General features: G+C 45.5%; 1 protein-coding gene across 2 annotated transcripts in view; it reads left to right on the forward strand.

Moving 5' to 3' along the window:
- Positions 1–19,671, forward strand: part of LOC136626962 (probable cation-transporting ATPase 13A4) — a 119,301-nt gene that overhangs the window by 46,784 nt on the left and 52,846 nt on the right. For both annotated transcript variants that reach the window (XM_066601919.1, XM_066601927.1), the window contains exons 7-11: positions 7,777–7,911; positions 9,474–9,546; positions 12,464–12,595; positions 15,575–15,745; positions 18,628–18,785. In XM_066601919.1, the coding sequence (XP_066458016.1) occupies positions 7,777–7,911; positions 9,474–9,546; positions 12,464–12,595; positions 15,575–15,745; positions 18,628–18,785 (669 nt within the window). The remainder of the gene's footprint in view (positions 1–7,776; positions 7,912–9,473; positions 9,547–12,463; positions 12,596–15,574; positions 15,746–18,627; positions 18,786–19,671) is intronic.

Below are 19,671 nucleotides of genomic sequence, written 5' to 3' on the forward strand. Positions count from 1 at the left end.
GGGCTTCGGCCCACACTGCATGCCCCAGTCTGACTGGGGTTCTTTAGAAGTGGACAGATGTAGTTACAACTCCGTGTGGACCCACAGCATGGGTGGCTCCCTGGAACCCACCGGCGGTACATAAATGTATCCCATTGCATTGCCCATCACAGCTGAGGTAATGTAATGTTTAATGCAGGTGGGCAAAATATCAATTGGATTACACTGTAGGGGACGGCACCAAAAAATTGGTGTAGCAACAGTACTAATGTACCTCTGAAAAATTGCCCATGCCCAACCAAGAGGGCAGGTGAAACCCATCAATCGCTTTGGTTAATGTGGCTTAATTGGTAACTAGGCCTGGAGGCAGCCAAGTTAAAATAAAAAATTGGTTCAGGTGAAAGTTTCAACGCTTTAATGAGCATTGAAACGTATAAAAATTGTTTAGAAAAATTATATGACTGAGCCTTGTGGCCCTATGAAAAATTGCCCGTTCGGCGTGATTATGTCAGGTTTCAGGAGGAGGAGGAATATTATACACAGATTGATGAAGCAAAAATGTCCCCGTTTTTGATGGTGATAGAGAACGATGCTTCCATCCGCGGGTGCAGCCTACGTATTGCTTAGGTATCGCTGCTGTCCGCTGGTGGAGGAGAGAAGTCTGGGGAAATCCAGGCTTTGTTCATCTTTATGAGTGTAAGCCTGTCGGCACTGTCGGTTGACAGGCGGGTATGCTTATCTGTGATGATTCCCCCTGCCGCACTAAACACCCTCTCTGACAAGACGCTAGCCGCAGGACAAGCAAGCACCTCCAGGGCATACAGCGCGAGTTTAGGCCACGTGTCCAGCTTCGACACCCAGTAGTTGTAGGGGGCAGAGGCGTCACGGAGGACGGTCGTGCGATCCACTACGTACTCCCTCACCATCCTTTTACAGTGCTCCCGCCGACTCAGCCTTGACTGGGGAGCGGTGACACAGTCTTGCTGGGGAGCCATAAAGCTGTCCAGGGCCTTAAAGAGTGTTCCCCTGCCTGTGCTGTACATGCTGCCTGATCTCCGCGCCTCCCCTGCTACCTGGCCCTCGGAACTGCGCCTTCTGCCACTAGCGCTGTCGGATGGGAATTTTACCATCAGTTTGCCCGCCAGGGTCCTGTGGTATAGCAACACTCTCGAACCCCTTTCCTCTTCGGGTATCAGAGTGGAAAGGTTCTCCTTATACCGTGGGTCGAGCAGTGTGTACACCCAGTAATCCGTAGTGGCCAGAATGCGTGCAACCCGAGGGTCACGAGAAAGGCATCCTAACATGAAGTCAGCCATGTGTGCCAGGGTACCTGTACGCAACACATGGCTGTCCTCATTAGGAAGATCACTTTCAGGATCCTCCTCCTCCTCCTCCTCAGGCCATACACGCTGAAACGATGACAGGCAAGCACCATGTGTACCGTCAGCAGTGGGCCAAGCTGTCTCTTCCCCCTCCTCCTCATCCTCCTCATGCTCCTCCTCCTCCTCCTCAACGCGCTGAGATATAGACAGGAGGGTGCTCTGACTATCCAGTGACATACTGTCTTCCCCTGGCTCTGTTTCCGAGCGCAAAGCGTCTGCCTTTATGCTTTGCAGGGAACTTCTCAAGAGGCATAGCAGAGGAATGGTGACGCTAATGATTGCAGCATCGCCGCTCACCACCTGGGTAGACTCCTCAAACTTTCCAAGGACCTGGCAGATGTCTGCCAACCAGGCCCATTCTTCTGAAAAGAATTGAGGAGGCTGACTCCCACTGCGCCGCCCATGTTGGAGTTGGTATTCCACTATAGCTCTACGCTGCTCATAGAGCCTGGCCAACATGTGGAGCGTAGAGTTCCACTGTGTGGGCACGTCGCACAGCAGTCGGTGCACTGGCAGATTAAAGCGATGTTGCAGGGTGCGCAGGGTGGCAGCGTCCGTGTGGGACTTGCGGAAATGTGCGCAGAGCCGGCGCACCTTTCCGAGCAGGTCTGACAAGCGTGGGTAGCTTTTCAGAAAGCGCTGAACCACCAAATTAAAGACGTGGGCCAGGCATGGCACGTGCGTGAGGCTGCCGAGCTGCAGAGCCGCCACCAGCTTACGGCCGTTGTCACACACGACCATGCCCGGTTGGAGGCTCAGCGGCGCAAGCCAGCGGTCGGTCTGCTCTGTCAGACCCTGCAGCAGTTCGTGGGCCGTGTGCCTCTTATCTCCTAAGCTGAGTAGTTTCAGCACGGCCTGCTGACGCTTGCCCACCGCTGTGCTGCCACGCCGCGCGACACCGACTGCTGGGGACGTCCTGCTGCTGCTGACACATCTTGATTGCGAGTCAGAGGTTGTGGAGGAGGAGGAGGAGGGTGGTTTAGTGGTTGAAGCATACACCGCCGCAGATACCAGCACCGAGCTGGGGCCCGCAATTCTGGGGGTGGGTAGGACGTGAGCGGTCCCAGGCTCTGACTCTGTCCCAGCCTCCACTAAATTCACCCAATGTGCCGTCAGGGAGATATAGTGGCCCTGCCCGCCTGTGCTTGTCCACGTGTCCGTTGTTAAGTGGTCCTTGGCAGTAACCGCGTTGGTGAGGGCGCGTACAATGTTGCGGGAGACGTGGTCGTGTAGGGCTGGGACGGCACATCGGGAAAAGTAGTGGCGACTGGGAACTGAGTAGCGCGGGGCCGCCGCCGCCATCATACTTTTGAAGGACTCCGTTTCCACAACCCTATACGGCAGCATCTCCAGGCTGATAAATTTGGCTATGTGCACGGTTAACGCTTGAGCGTGCGGGTGCGTGGCGGCGTACTTGCGCTTGCGCTCCAACACTTGCGCTAGCGACGGCTGCACGCTGCGCTGACAGACATTGGTGGATGGGGCCGAGGACTGCGGAGGTGAGGGTGTGGGTGCAGGCCAGGAGACGGTAGTGCCTGTGTCCTGAGAGGGGGGTTGGATCTCAGTGGCAGGTTGGGGCACAGGGGGAGAGGCAGCGGTGCAAACCGGAGGCGGTGAACGGCCTTCGTCCCACCTTGTGGGGTGCTTGGCCATCATATGTCTGTGCATGCTGGTGGTGGTGAGGCTGTTGGTGGTGGCTCCCCGGCTGATCTTGGCGCGACAAAGGTTGCACACCACTGTTCGTCGGTCGTCTGCACTCTCAGTGAAAAACTGCCAGACCTTTGAGCACCTCGGCCTCTGCAGGGTGGCATGGCGTGAGGGGGCGCTTTGGGAAACAGTTGGTGGATTATTCGGTCTGGCCCTGCCTCTACCCCTGGACACCGCACTGCCTCTTGCAACCTGCCCTGCTGCTGCCCTTGCCTCCCCCTCTGAAGACCTGTCCTGAGTAGGCGTTGCAAACCAGGTGGGGTCAGTCACCTCATCGTCCTGCTGCTCTTCCTCCGAATCCTCTGTGCGCTCCTCCCTCGGACTTACTGCCCTTACTACTACCTCACTGATAGACAACTGTGTCTCATCGTCATCGTCCTCCTCACCCACTGAAAGGTCTTGAGACAGTTGCCGGAAGTCTCCAGCCTCATCCCCCGGACCCCGGGAACTTTCCAATGGTTGGGCATCAGCCACGATAAACTCCTCTGGTGGGAGAGGAAACCACTGCTGCCCAATCTGAGCAGGGGCCCGAGAACAGTTCCTGGGAGTCTGCCCGCTCCTGAGAATGTGTCATTGTAATGGAGTGAGGAGGCTGGGAGGAAGGAGGAGTAGCAGCCAGAGGATTCTGAGTTGCAGCAGTGGACGGCGCAGAACTGTGGCTGGACGATAGCTTGCTGGAAGCACTTTCTGCCATCCACGACAGGACCTGCTCACACTGCTCATTTTCTAATAAAGGTCTCCCGCGTGGACCCATTAATTGTGCGATGAATGTGGGGACGCCAGAAACGTGCCTCTCTCCTAATCCCGCAGCAGTCGGCTGCGATACACCTGGATCAGGAGCTCGGCCTGTGCCCACACCCTGACTTGGGCCTCCGCGTCCTCGGCCGCGTCCACGTCCTCTAGGCCTAACCCTACCCCTCAGCATGCTGTATTACCAGTAATTCAGAAACAGAACGCTGTAATTAAATGTGCCGCTTATTGGCCTGTGGTTGGAGGCTGACTTCGCTTACGGAACGCCAGGAAATAATTTGGCGCAAGCCTGCTGTAAGACTTAGCTGGCTGCGAATGATTTTGTTGAACTACTACACCCAGCACACACAGACCCAGAACACTGAGCACAGTGACAGGCAGGCCAAATAGATTTTTTGGCCAAATTTTTTTAGCAAAGGCCCACTGCCTATATTAAATTAATATGTCTTCTGTCCCTGCCTCCACACTTCTGGCCCTAGGGTATGTCACTGCACTGCAGAGTGTTGCACTATTAACTGCAACACAGCGGTGATTTCAGAGCCCAGACAGAGCCAGGAAATTATTTGGCGCAAGCCTGCTGTAACACTTAGCTGGCTGCGTATGATTTTGTAGAACTACTACTCCCAGCACACACAGACCCAGAACACTGACAGGCAGCCCAAATAGATTTTTTGAACAAATTTTTTTAGCAAAGGCCCACTGCCTATATTAAATTAATATGTCTTCTGTCCCTGCCTCCACACTTCTGGCCCTAGGGTATGTCACTGCACTGCAGAGTGTTGCACTATTAACTGCAACACAGCGGTGATTTCGGAGCCCAGACAGAGCCAGGAAATTATTTGGCGCAAGCCTGCTGTAACACTTAGTAGTTCTACAAAATCATACGCAGCCAGCTACACCCAGCACACACAGACCCAGAACACTGAGCACAGTGACAGGCAGGCCAAATAGATTTTTTGAACAAATTTTTTTTAGCAAAGGCCCACTGCCTATATTAAATTAATATGTCTTCTGTCCCTGCCTCCACACTTCTGGCCCTAGGGTATGTCACTGCACTGCAGAGTGTTGCACTATTAACTGCAACACAGCCGTGATTTCAGAGCCCAGACAGAGCCAGGAAATTATTTGGCGCAAACCTGCTGTAACACTTAGCTGGCTGCGTATGATTTTGTAGAACTACTACACCCAGCACACACAGACCCAGAACACTGAGCACAGTGACAGGCAGCCCAAATAGATTTTTCGAACAAATTTTTTTAGCAAAGGCCCACTGCCTATATTAAATTAATATGTCTTCTGTCCCTGCCTAACCACCACTTCTGTCCCTGGAGTATTACTGCAGGGCGCAATGCTCTGCACGGCCGATATACCAAAAAAAAAAAAAATGTGCACCACTGCAAAAAGCAGCCTCCACAGTACTGCACACGGTTAGATGTGGCCCTAAGAAGGACCGTTGGGGTTCTTGAAGCCTACAATAACTCCTAACACTCTCCCTATAGCAGCTCCAACACAATAGCACTTTCCCTCAGCTATGTCAGACCACATCTGTGGCGAGCCGCGGGAGGGGCCGATTTTTATACTCCGGTGACACCTGATCTCGCCAGCCACTCACTGCAGGGGGGTGGTATAGGGCTGGAACATCACAGGAGGAAGTTGTAATGCCTTCTCTGTCTTTCAATTGGCCAGAAAAGCGCGCTAACGTCTCAGAGATGAAAGTGAAAGTAACCCGAACATCGCGTGGTGCTCGTTACAAGTAACGAGCATCCCGAACACCCTAATATTCGATCGAGCATCAAGCTCGGACGAGTACGTTCGCTCAACTCTAGCAGCCATTTATTGAATGCAGCCATTCATTGAATTCAATGAATAGCTGAGTGCTGCTTATGATTGGTTGAGCACATCAGCACTCAGCTATCATTCAACAGCTGAGTGCTGCCTCTGATTGGACACAGTTCTCAGCCAATCAGAGGCAGCCCTTTCGGCAGGTGGGGATTTTAAATTTTACTTCCAAGCAATTCAGGAGAAGATGCGGCTGGATGCACCCAAGCTCCCGCAGCTGCGGAGAGTTGAGTATATATTTTTTTATTTTTTACACATTTGAGGGATGCTTTTCAGGGAAGGGCTTATATTTAAACCCCTCACCGAAATTTGCCAGCACCTTAATTCTTTCAATGGAGCAGGCTGTAGTGCTGGCTCCATTGAATTCAATGGAATAGCATTGCGGTCCTCTGCCACAGCTGTGACAGCTGTAGCAGAGGATTTCTTCATCTCCGTGAGGAGTCCCCTTGTCACTGGACACTGTGACAATGCTATCACAGTGTTCAGTGACAAGGGGACTCCCCACGGAGATTAAGAAATACTCTGTCACAGCTGTAGCAGAGGATCGCGATCTTCTCTGTATGTAAATGGAGCTGCTGCTGCTGCCACCGGCCCCATTGACCAAGGTGAAACCCCTAGATGTGACAGCATTAAGGGGTTTCACATACAAGGAATCTCCTGCTGCAGCTGTCATATCAGGATATCAGGCAGCGCACTTTATGCGCGCATAAATGCAGCCAAGTGTGTTTTTCTTTCTTTAAGTGTGACGCCATTAAAGGGGTTGTCCCGAGGCAGCAAGTGGGTCTATACACTTCTGTATGGCCATAATAATGCACTTTGTAATGTACATTGTGCATTAATTATGAGCCATACAGAAGTTATAAAAAGTTTTATACTTACCTGCTCCGTTGCTGGCGTCCTCGTCTCCATGGTGCCGACTAATTTTCGCCCTCCGATGGCCAAATTAGCCGCGCTTGCGCAGTCCGGGTCTTCTGCAGTCTTCTATGGGGCCGCTCGTGTAGAATGCCGGCTCCGTGTAGCTCTGCCCCGTCACGTGCCGATTCCAGCCAATCAGGAGGCTGGAATCGGCAATGGACCGCACAGAAGCCCTGCGGTCCACGGAGACAGAGGATCCCGGCGGCCATCTTCAGCAGGTAAGTATGAAGACGCCGGACCGCCGGGATTCAGGTAAGCGCTGTGTGGGTTGTTTTTTTAACCCCTGCATCGGGGTTGTCTCGCGCCGAACGGGGGGGGGGGGTTAAAAAAAAAAAAAACCCGTTTCGGCGCGGGACAATCCCTTTAAGTCTTTAAGTCACGCAAATTTTTGTGTGTTTGCGTTCTGAGCACAAAAAATTTGCACATAAAAGCGCCTGTCTAACTGAGCCCTGAGACAGATTACAATACTGTTGCCTCCGGTGATCACTTGTGACGTCTTCTCTGATTGGAGTCATCTGCTTTCCCTTTTCTTCTCTATCTAGGTCCAGAACACCATGAATACCTATTGCAGTCAATAGTCATCTCTTTGCACTCTGCACATTCTGCTTTTACTTACAATGAACCTCTCAATACACCCCCTGTGGCCCCACAAATCAATATTGCCATCTCTATGGCCCCACAAAGTAATAGTGCCCTCTCTGTGGCTCTGTAAAGTAATAGAGTTCTCCCATCGCACCGTTGGTCCTCCAGAAGAAGTAGAGCCATGTTCATCCCTGACACACTAGTACCAGACAGTAAACCCTGTACAGAGCATAGCCTGACTCCTCAACCCGTCTCCTGCTCAGATCACGAGCCAAGAGAAAGAGTCATTCTACGCTTTCCAGTACTCAGCACTAATGTTTGGGTGATGAAGACCCTTTTATTGCTGATCCTGGATCGAGTCATTAGAGCGGGGGCCCCTGCAGTGGGACAGGAGGCATTCTGCCCCAGGTCTTCCGTGCCCTATGAGTCTCATAGCCCTTGCATGACTATAAACCTTAATATATCATTATATCTATATACTATAATTTCTTTCAGACATTTTTCTTACCCTGTTAATTCTGGCAGCTTTCAGTACTTTTAGTGTAAATTTTTGTTATGAAGTATGTAAATTTAACAGAATGCTATAAAATGTACTTATGTTTTATATTTCTGTTTTTGCTAGGTATTTAATGCTTATTATCTCTTTCAAGCCGCCAGCCTTAGTTTATGGTTTTCAGAAGGATACATTGAATATTCTACAATTATCGTAGTGATGACAATGCTGTCCATCATTCTGACTGTTTATGACCTTAGACAGGTACTGTATGTCTTACTCTGCAGATTAATGTTAAAGTATTGTAGTCTTAAAAATAGCAACAATATCATTGAAGTACTATAGCTGCAATATAATTTTCATCTTTTTTTTTTAACCATTAGATTTTTTTATTGAGGTTAAGAAAGTAGTACAGTACAGTATTTGATATGCATTACATACGTAATCATACAAGAATGTTGGGTAACAAGTACAGAGCATATCTTTACATCCTCAGTGTTTTTCTTATTTTTTAATAAACATTATAACAAAGAGACATGTCTATTTTGTACAAGTTAACTTAGAGAGACATGAGGAGAGGTGGAGCGCATGGAGAAAATACACAAAATCCTGAAATGATTAAGTATCTCGTGATGCCAAGTTAGATGTTATCTTTAGTTTAAATAACTATATGTTGCAGACTATTCTTAGAAAGTCAGTACGACAACAAGAAAGTTCACTATCTTATAATTTTCATCTTGTTTTAGCGTGAACTTTTCCTTTGTGCCAAAAAATATGCAGCGTGTTCTATTGTCCGGCGTACTTGCTCCGGGAAAGTACACAAGTTGAACTAATTACTACAATTGCCCATTTCAATGAATGGAAGTATGGTGGCATGCTTTTTGCACGTGCAGAGATTACAGTAAAAAACGCAAATATGTGCCGAAAATGCGCACTTAAATACACTTATACCCATGTGACACCAGTCTGAATTGAAAATGTTTGGGGGTATAGCTTGTTCTGGATAAATATTTATTTTCTTTTAGATTTAGAACCAATGATTACATTCACATGGGGGATTTTTGACATGCAGACTATGTCGATTCCTTTGCAAATTCCACAGCAAATCCGCATCCCATTCAATGGGAATCCATTCTGTAGACTATATGGCGCACATTTTTCCAGATACGTATTGCACAGCCCCATGGGGCAAAAAAGAAGTGACATGCCATTTCTTAACGCTGATTCTGCATAATTTTCGCAAGGATTCAACTCTGCGAATTTCAAATGCGGAATTGCCTATTGAAAAAGGTAAAATCCGCTTGCAGAATTGTGACCAATTCTTTGCTTGGCAGCAGCAGAAAAGGAAATAGCAATCCCAAAAAATTCAAGTATTTTTTTTCACTCTACAGTTTTTTATTTATTTTCCAATGCATAATGAGTTAGGTCACAAAAAGCAAGCCCCCATAGAACTATGTTGATAGAAATACAAAAATATAGAAAAAAGAATGACCCTTGGAAGGTGGGGAAATAAAAAACAAAAAGTTGCCTGAAAAAATGGCTTAGATGGAAGGAAATTAAAATGTATACATGATTTAAAACTGCAAATAAAGTAGGACCCCGACTGGCTTGTAGAATATTTATGCGACACGTCTCTTCTGCCTGTGAGAGACATACGCTACAGTAGGCGATTTGCATGAAAGTTAGATCATGTGTTTGTGCTTGTCATTCACCTGTTCCTCCTATGTTTACCTTACTAATCTTATAAACCAAACCAATGTAGACATTTCTTCTCGGTAATTCTTTACAATAAGTTATTTATTTATCTATGTACTTCACCTATACAGCAATCCGTAAAACTGAACAGACTGGTGGAATCCAATAATAGCGCCATGGTAACTGTACACACCAGCGATGGGGGTAAGTATCTTCAAGTAGCTCTTTAAAATGTATTGCTTCATTCTTTTGATTGAGGTTTCTAGTTTAAGAAAATACATTTAATTTTATGCAATGTTCCTACATCTTTTATGTAATATGGCCATATTCATTGGCAGGACCAGCCACCATCTATTCTGCATGGGGGGCCCGACTCTCCCTGACATCAGATGTCAGAAGAAAGTAGGGTTAAGCATGTTAGATTTCAATATGTCCATTTCTTTTGTTTGCAAGGAATATTCAGAGGTATCTGGCGCAGCTTATTCCACGCACCATTTTGAGAACACAGGCATGCTTTGCCAAGCTAAGCGTGCATGTGAATGGGGGAGGGGGAAGCCACAAGGGGCATAGCTCTCAGCTAAAAAATATTGTAATGGATGGACTACAATACCCAGAGAGGTTATCAAAATTGGGTTTATTTAGTTTAGAAAAAAGCCATCTGAGGAGCGACCTAATAACTATGTATAAATATATCAGGGGACATTACAGAGATCTCTTCCATGATCTGTTTATACCCAGGACTGTGACTGTAACAAGGGGGCATCCTCTACATCTAGAGGAAAGAAGGTTTCTACACCAGCATAGAAATGTGTTCTTTACTGTAAGAGCAGTGAGACTGTGGAACTCTCTGCCTGAGAATGTGGTGATAGCAAATTCGATAAAAGAGTTCAAGAGAGACCTGGACGTCTTTCTTAATGATACAATATTATATGTTATAATAATTAATTACTTCAGAATGTTTGGTGATCCAGGGATTATTCCAATAGCCAGAATGGAGTCAGGAAGGAATTTTTTACCTTAAATGAAGAAAATTGGCTTCTACCTCACTGGCGTTTTTTTTTTTTTTTTGCCTTCCTCTGGATCAACATTGGGGAGTAATAGGCTGAATTGGATGGACGTGTCTTTTTTTCGGCCTCACATACTGTGTTACTATGGCTAGCTTCATGGTACAGTTAACAGAACCCTCCCTTTGTAAAGAGCTGGCTTATATTATAAATACTATGGATTTTGCATAAACAAAATTGCCACAGAAGTTCCCTAGTATTTATTGGACCTTAGGAGGCAGTGACCATGCTATCTTGAATTTTGGATAAAAAAGGGGAGGAAGACCTGAGAAAACTCAGACCTCCAGGTTGGATTTCAGAAAGGCAGATTTTAATGAACTCAGAAAGAGGACAGGAAGAATCCAATGGCTGGATGCTCTTAAGGACAGAAATGTCCAAGAAAGTTGGGAAATGTTGTGAAATGAGATTCTCAAAGCACAATCGTTAACAATCCCTAAAAGAAGGAGGACTGGGAAGCATTTATAGAGACCAGGATGGATGAACACAGAAGTTGCACACATGTTAAAATATATTTATCAAATGAAAAGAGGGGGGAATATCTAAAGAAGAATATAATGTGGTCTGCAGAAACTGTAGGGCAAGTGTAGGAAAAGCTAAAGCTCATAATGAGTTGAGGCTTGCAACACAGGCCAAAAAAAGATTTTGGGGGTATGTTAAAAGCAAAAGAAAAGTCAAAGATGCTATTTGATGCTTACAAGATGAAAATAGTGAATTGGTTAAGAATGATGTTGAGAAGGCCGAACTTTTAAATTCCTATTTTGTATCTGTTTTCTCTCAGAAAGTAGTTGGAACATCAACTGATCTTCCCTGTACTACTGGGGGAATAAAAGAATGCAGGTTATCTATAAGCAGAGAGATGGTGAGGGAACACTTAGCTAACTTAAATGAATTCAAGTCTCAATGTCCAGATGAATTACATTCTAGGATACTAAAACAAGCAGTGGAGGTAATTGCTGAACCACTTGCCATAATCTTTGAAATATCCTGGAGAACAATAGAAGTCCCAGAAGATTCGAAAAGGGCAAATGTTTTCCCTATCTTCAAAAAAGGGAAGAAGGTGGATCCAGGAAACTACAGGCCTGTGAGCCTGACTTCTATACTGGGAAAGATCTTTAAACAAATTATTAAACAGCATGTATGCAAGTATTTGGATAAAAATGGAGTAATTAACCAGAGCCAGCATGGTACATAGCTTTAACAATACACAACAAATCAAAGTCCCATGATTCTGGAGAGCCAGGTAGCATAGTTTCTGTAATTTACCAATGGAGTTTACTCGCTCTGAACGTCATAAACACAACAGCCCTCAGTCTGAGAGTCAGTAGCACGGGGCAACAGGACATCACGTGACAGGTCCAGACACCAGCAAAACAGTCAACTTCAACCGTTTCCTTGAATAGGTCCCAGTTACCCCAGGTTCATGCTTTTTAACTCTCTGTACTCCAGACTATAACAGGCAATAGGCCAAATCAGGTTCTGGCTGTACTGGAGGGCTTGGTACTAGGCACTAACTGGAAGCCGTGCTTAATAGCTTCTCACTTCTCTGATGAGAACTCACAGTGGAACTGTGTGCACTTTCTTGTCCCTGGTGTCCCAACATCCCACACAATGGCTGCTGCCAATCAAAGCCTATTCTATACCTTCAGTAGATAGGCTATATCAGGCAGTAACAGTAGAGGGCACTGAACGGTTCCTGTAAAAAACAGCAGTCCTAAATTTACACAACTGGGTTTGTTACTTCACACACCAAGTATGCTAGCCCAATATGGCAGAACTACAATAAAATATCACACATTATGCAGAACATGTCACCCCCTCTACATAGCGACCACCTTCATTTACATTACATGCATTAAATGCAGTGTGACTTTGCGATCTATGGCGGTATGACACGTGTCACATCCATAGTCGCAGTGTAGTCCTAGCCTTACAAATATTGGAGCTTTACGCATTATATCGACATCAGTTTTTTCCTTTGCTACTTTGTTTAGATTGTCAAATTACACAATTCCTCTCAATTTATGTGATTTTATACTGTAATACTGTAATTTTTATAGGTGACGAGGAGATGGAATCTAGGCACTTGGTCCCCGGAGATCTAATTATTCTTACAGGAAAAAGGTTTTTTCTTCCTTGTGACTGCATTTTACTGAGGGGCAGCTGCATAGTGAATGAAGGCATGCTGACAGGTATGTATTACTATTCTGTAACTGTATAATAGATTATCCGGCACTATACAGGTATGTTAATTGTTGAATCTGGTCCCTACTACAAAATGCTATTACTCCTCCATATCCCATGTAAATTTCACAGGTATTAATATCTAGGAAACTTCTGGACTACATTCTTAACACCACTAGATAGAGTCTGTTTGAACACAATTGTATGGCAGTCCGTAATGTGCCACATAGCCTAGATGTAATACAACAGAATTCGTATGGAACCCAACAGAAAAAAAACAGTACAACAATACTTGCACATGGATGTTTAAATAGTCGTGCTTCTTGGGGCTTATTCAGATGAGCATGTATTTCTTCCGTTATGCGGCCATGATAATCACGGCTATATACTGGGATAAACCGAAACCACTGATTTCAATAGGATTTTAATGCTTTCATTTTCACTATCGGCATTCTCACCTGTTAATAGTATAGCTGAGAAATGATAGGATCTGTTAATACTACGTATGGGAAATATCGGAAGGCACCTATCTTCCCTCTCTTTTTTTTAAACTTCTGCAATCTGGTGTGGAGTTCGAAAAGCTGGCGAAAGGTAAGGGATTCCCCTCGTTCAGGTGCAGCTACGCTCTGTGCCGCCAAGCATAGTTGTCCCATTGCTTTCAATGGGCTGGCGCTGCTGCCGCCGGTCCCATTGAGTGCAATGCGGCTGCAGTGCGAGATCATGCAGCAAGATACAACATGCAGGTGCTATGCAGGAAAAAAGATCACTCATGTGTATGACCCCTCTCAACGCTCAAATCTCGCGCGACTTTCTTGCCCGTGTGAAGGCGGTGTTAAGGTTATGTCACGCAGAGGAAAATTACCTCGTCTTTTTATGGAATTTTTCTAGGCATTTGTTTGTTTTTATGCATATTTGTTTTCCCAGTAAACAGTAAGTTTGGTGTTTCTTTCTGACATTTTGCATGGTCTTCTCTATAGCACATGAAAAATGCCAAAAAAATACATGTTAAAGTGTATGAATTACCCAAAAATGTCTGTAAAAAGGTACGTAAAAGAAATGCATAAAAAAAGCCTCCAAAAATGTGTGTGTGAAGTACAGTGAGCCTAAAAATCAAGAATACAGTAGGGCCCCATGCTTAGCAGTGTGTTTAAGGACTAATGGCCCATTTACACGTAACGGTTATCGTTCAAAATTTGGTCAAACTATTCGTTCATGGTTGTTTATCGCTGACTTTCAATCAGTGAAAAAACTTTCGCTGGCTTCTCATTACGTGTGAATGCTCTCTGCTCAGCACTTATCATAGAAGGTGAAGTGTTGAGCGGAGAGCCAGTGAGAGCCCAGTGATCCAGAGAGAAGTTTTTCAGTCTAAACACTTTGTACGAGCGCTGACAACCTTGGTGGTGACGTCAGCGGTCTTGCAGTCGTTTGAACGACTGTCGGCCTGTGTAAAAGACGTACACATTTGGATCTCCTAAATTTTTCTTTTTCTCTTTTCAATTGATTTGAACACATTTAAAAACTGATGCCAAATTTAGTTTGCATCTGTCTTTCAATCCATCTGCACTAATGATACCTGGCTTTATCATTTAATGAATATGTGAAGTAGGCTAGAGTAATTGTGTGTAAATGTGCTAGTCTCAGGTCTTTAAAGGTATATTCCCATCTTGACAAGTTATTCCCCATCCACATCATAACTTGCCGATCAATAGGGATCTGACTGCTGAGACCCTCACCAACTCACAGAAATCACTCCCAGCATATCCAAAAATTTTGACAGTAGTGGCCATCCATGCGCGTCACCTTGCCATTCACTTTAATGGGATCACCGAAGATAGCCGAGGTCAAGCTATTTCAGTAACACGTCTTTGAGATGGTACAGAGAGTAGTTGTGCCTGAACAAGGTAAATGTCTTCCCTTTCGCTAGCTTTTCAAACTTCACGCCAGAGTGCAAGAGTTCCTTCGGTTACTTTTCCCTTTTATTGGCTAACAAAAATACATGATGTAATAGCGAGCTTTGAGGCCTCTCATTATGCCCGAGGAAAGCTCGCTATAACATCATGTATTTTTGTTAGCCATTAAAAGGTATCATATCTACAAGATTACTCGGTTTCTATCAATGAGAACAATCACACTTTGCTCTACTGGCTAACACGGTACCAAACCTTTTTTTGTGTTTTACCTACAAAAATTGGCATGGATAAAGATTATGTACAAAGGTTTGATTCAATTTTTGTAGGGAAGCATACAAAATTCAAAAAGTTATTGAGAAATGTGTCAGGACAGGGTCCGGGATACTGGAAGTCACTGAAGAAACCTGCAACCCCTGTCCCTACCTACTTGCCCCCTGGGGCTAAGCCCCAGGGCGACAACTGGGCAGCGGTCCCTACACTCACTAGAGTGGTGGGACATGGGGACGACAAACAGACACTGGAGACAAGCAAACAGTAGGATGGTCAGCCTATCCGGGTCGGCAAGAGGAGGGTATGCGTTACAAGGGGGTCAGGCAAAAACAAAGTCAGGTCCAGAAAGCAGAGAGTTAAAAAGCCGGGGTCAAAACAGGAGTCAAACAATACGTGGGTGCAGCTGGAAGACCAAACTAACACTGGCAACCATTGCACATACAGACAGGTTTAAATCCTGTCAGAGCTCCCGCCCCAGCAGCCGATTGGGGCGGGAAGTCTGACAGCCACCGAGAACACTCAGCGCCGCTGGGGACCCTGCCCCCAGCCCTGCGGGAGGCAGAGAGGAAGATGTGTGCCGAATTGCCATGGATCCAGGAAGCCTCCGCCACGTCCCTAGCAACCTGGCAGCGAGGAGGAGTCCAGCGGCCAGGGGAGGTGACAAGGACTGCGGCTTCCCTGTGCCGCACGGCAGCCGCCTGTGTGACAGGATCGGGGTGAGGAAACAGACCTGTGAGCCTCTGGTCCTGACAAAATGTATAGGTTTCCTAGCTAGAGAATCACCATCTATCATATGTCTTCCGATAGGAGAAAGTATTCCAGTTACTAAAACTACCCTTGATCAAGTGATAAACTGCACCCCCTGGAAAATCCATAGTGGGGAAGATTACAAAAGGCATGTGCTATTCTGTGGAACTGAAGTGATTCAGACGACAGCATCTGGCTCCTCATCTGTAACCGCTGTTGTGCTGCAAACAGGTTGGTACATCGTCTACCATTGTGTTAACTTCATTGACTAATAACTACTTTTTCAGTCAAAAATAGGTAAACTTCTACACAATGTACACATCATGTATAGTTTCATGGTACAAAGATACATCAGAATATGACTCACAAACCAAACCGCACGGCAGCCGAATCAGTGATACGATTTTCCAAAAATGTATTGGGGGGAAAAGTTGGCCCCAATACACAGTTGGTAGCTAGCCATCAATTACCATTTACCCTTTATAATACTAGTATTTTCTTGACTTACAAATGGTTTGTATTAGGGCTCCTGCACACTTGCGGTTTTTTTACGCATTATAGCTTGCCTTTTTTTTGATGCTACATAGGGGTGTTGCTAGGGTCTTTAAATTTTTTTTGCACAAGCCCCAAGACATCTAACCCCCTCCCCCTACATATATAGTTATCTTATAACATTATCTTATAAAATTGTTCCACTATACCAGGAGCAAATATTACTGCAGTAATTAGATGTGTGGCTTCAATAAAGATGGAATTCCTTTAATTCGATGCATTGAGCTATTTGGGTACCCTGCTTTGCAAAGCCTAAATAATACCGATACACCATTAACACTACATAGTGACTGCATTTTACTACTATAGTGTTATTAAATAAAAACTACTACATAAAGTGCAGTAATTACAAATATTACCACTACACAAGACCCAAATAATACCGTCAGATCATGACCACTAGTTACCACTACATAATCACTGAATAATTTTGAATGATGCTGAATAGTTTCCTTCTTAAGGGCTCAGTCAGACGGCGTTTTTTACATCCATTTATTTGTGCGTAAAAAAGATCGCACTGCGCGCGTTAAAAAAAATGCGTGACGGCATCCATTGACACCCATATGTTCTATATTTTGTAGGTGAGAATTTTATACGCGTTTAAAAATCGGACATGTGACCGCTACCATTGAAAAGCATTGGTTCTATATAGATGCGGATCGCAAACGCAAGTAACATGTGCAGCAAAAAACGCCCATCTGACTGAGGCCTAAAAATAAATTGCAAACAAAAAAGTGCAAACTGCACACTGTATTTACAACAGTTTCTTGCTGATACCAATAAATAAAAACCGTATGATAACCCCAACAGAACCAATGCTGGGTTTTGTTTTAAAAAACACAATAAAAGACATGTTGACAATGACATTAATTTTTTAAATGCTATTTTCCTACAGGTGTGAACTTAGCCGTATAGTCAGTGATCACATGGGACGTCTTCTCGTATTGTACTCATCCACTTTTCTTTTTTCTGTTTATCTTGGCGCAAATCAAACATGAATATTTCTTCCAGCCATGATGCATCTCTGCATGTCATTACGCTACTACAAGACTGCTCCTCTCAGTGCCCCCACACGGCAATAGTGCCCGTTTAGTGTCACTTAAGTCAGTGTTTCTCAACTCCAGTCCTCAGGGATCCCCAACAGGTCATGTTTTAAGGATTTCAGTGTTGCTCAGGTGATATAATTATCAGTGCCTGAAACACTGACTTAAGTAACACACTTTATTTTTGGCCCCAAAATAAACCCCCTTTATGCCCAGACTATAATGCGTTCTTTGTGCCCCAAAGTAATAAGCCACTTTTATGCTCCCACAATAATGCCTCCTTTTAACTCCTACAGCAATATCTGTTTTACACATTCGCAATAATTGCCCCCTTTGAGCCCTTATGTAATATGCTTCCTTTATGCCACCCACCACTTCAAATGCCCCATTTATCCCTCTAGTGAGCCCCCTTTATACACCCTATAATTCCCTCTTTGTGCCCTATAGTAGTGGGACCCTGTTATACCGCCCAAATTCCTGTAAGCATACTGACTGCACTGTTCACTATTATTGCTCTCCCTATGACTCCTTACACACTGCAGCACATGGCAGTCTGTGAATCTTCTATCTTCTTCCCTTACCTCCAGCACTCAGAATAAGAGGAACCAGAGAATGGGGCAGAGGAGGAAGATAGAAGATGCTGCAGTCCACTGCAGTGTTGAAAGGAGTCAGAGAGAGTATTAACTGTGAACAGCGCACGGTTTGTACCAGCAGCTGCTGAGCTCACTTGGGCACATCTTCGCCATGTTTGGGACCTCATAATTACAGTGAGATCTGCAGCTGCACCATAGGGAAGCCTCAGCTCAGAGGTTTGGGGCAATGGCCTAAGGACCAATGTCCACGGGCGGATTTGATTTGCGGAATCCGCGTGGAAGATCCGCAATTCAAGCCGCCCTTGGAGAAGCATTGGCGTCCGCACCTGAATTGAGCATGCAGATTTATTTTGTGGATCTTTTGATGTGGAACACAAATCGCAGCATGCTCCATTTCACTGCGGTTCCCGTACGGATAGCTTCCATTGATATCAATGGAAACCATCCGATCCGCGGTCTGTCCACAGTTGACACTGCAGATGGGCCACAAATTCAGAAGCAGGAGATTTAAAAAAACAAACAAAAAAACTGTACTGTGCATGTCCGACGGCAAGCCATGAGGACCATCCACAGTACAGATGTCCCAGAAGGATAGAGATTTGCACGGATGCTGCCGCCTACAGACACAGGTACGCAGGGTCGCCAGCCACCAGCAGGGTCAGATTCTGCTACAGGCTCCCGCATGCGGAATCCAACCCGCCCGTGGACATGAGGCCTTATGGTCCAGAGCACAACCCACGGATCTAATGGCCTAGTGATCCCTTTGGTCTGTATAAATCCCATTAGAAAGTGCATCAAACCTTCAGTTTGTAAATAGATCAGTTTGCTTCAAATAATAAGTTTAGCGAACCGATTTCTCAAAAAGGTAGGGCTATCTTTTCAATGTTCCCTTAATTTGCTGATGAGTGCTGCTTTTTTCATACAGGTTTCAACACAGCAAAAGGAGACATGGTGCGATCAATTCTATATCCTAAGCCTATGAACTTCCAACTGTATCAAGACGCGTTTCGATTCTTGATGTGTCTGGTTGCTATATCAGTGATTGGATTCATATATACAGTGGTGGTATTTGCTGTTAAAGGGGTAAGCTTTAAATATCAGTATGCATTTATTCTTTTTCTTATCCCTATGGGTGATATGTGTCTTCCTCAGTCTCAGGTCCTCTACCAGATTAACAAACTCATATGTTATCCAACCATTCTTCAAATTGGACCCTTTCAAAACACAATAAAAATTCATTACAATCCATTAAAATATTGTTTCTGTTCTTTAAAAGACATAATAAAAGTGATTCTACTATAACCTCATTGGTTTGGTATCATGAGAAAACTAACAGCAAGTTATCAAAGGAAGAATATTTTAAAAAACAGCCAATAAAATTGCAGCTAGACGCTGATGTAATGAACCTGAGGCATTTTGCTATGGTTACATGTAATGCTTTATACATAGGCGTAGCGTCAGGGGTTGCCATGGCGACCCGGCCCCTGCGCTCAGCGGGCCCCGAGGCCGCCCCCCTCTGCCATACCCACATGCACATTCAGTGCATTAATGGCTGGCCGTATTGTCTGCAGCAAGATTCCCATCATGCGGCAGCTAGAACGGCCAGCCTGAGAGGAAGAGCAGAGAGGAACTCAAATGGGCCGGCAGGGGAGGAGGGAGGAAGTCACATGGGACGGCAAGGCACAGTGATCATGTGATCATGTGCTGCCCCCTGCTTCCTGCTGTACGGGAAGCTTCTGAGTTTGCCTCTCCTGCTGCTGGCATATTAACACATTCTGCCGCAGTTCTCCAGCGCGGCCGATTCACCCAATCAGCTGGCTGGAATCGGCACATGTGACTACACAGCGTGCACGCGGATTGCCTGCAGCAGCCGTGTGCACTACACAGTACAGTTAAGCAGCCGTGTACTACACACTCCACTTAAGCAGCACGGGGTTAGGGTTTAGGGTTAGGTTTAGGGTTAGGTTTA

The sequence above is a fragment of the Eleutherodactylus coqui genome, chromosome 1 (genome assembly GCF_035609145.1).
Source record: "Eleutherodactylus coqui strain aEleCoq1 chromosome 1, aEleCoq1.hap1, whole genome shotgun sequence".
Classification (NCBI taxonomy): Eukaryota; Metazoa; Chordata; class Amphibia; order Anura; family Eleutherodactylidae; genus Eleutherodactylus; species Eleutherodactylus coqui.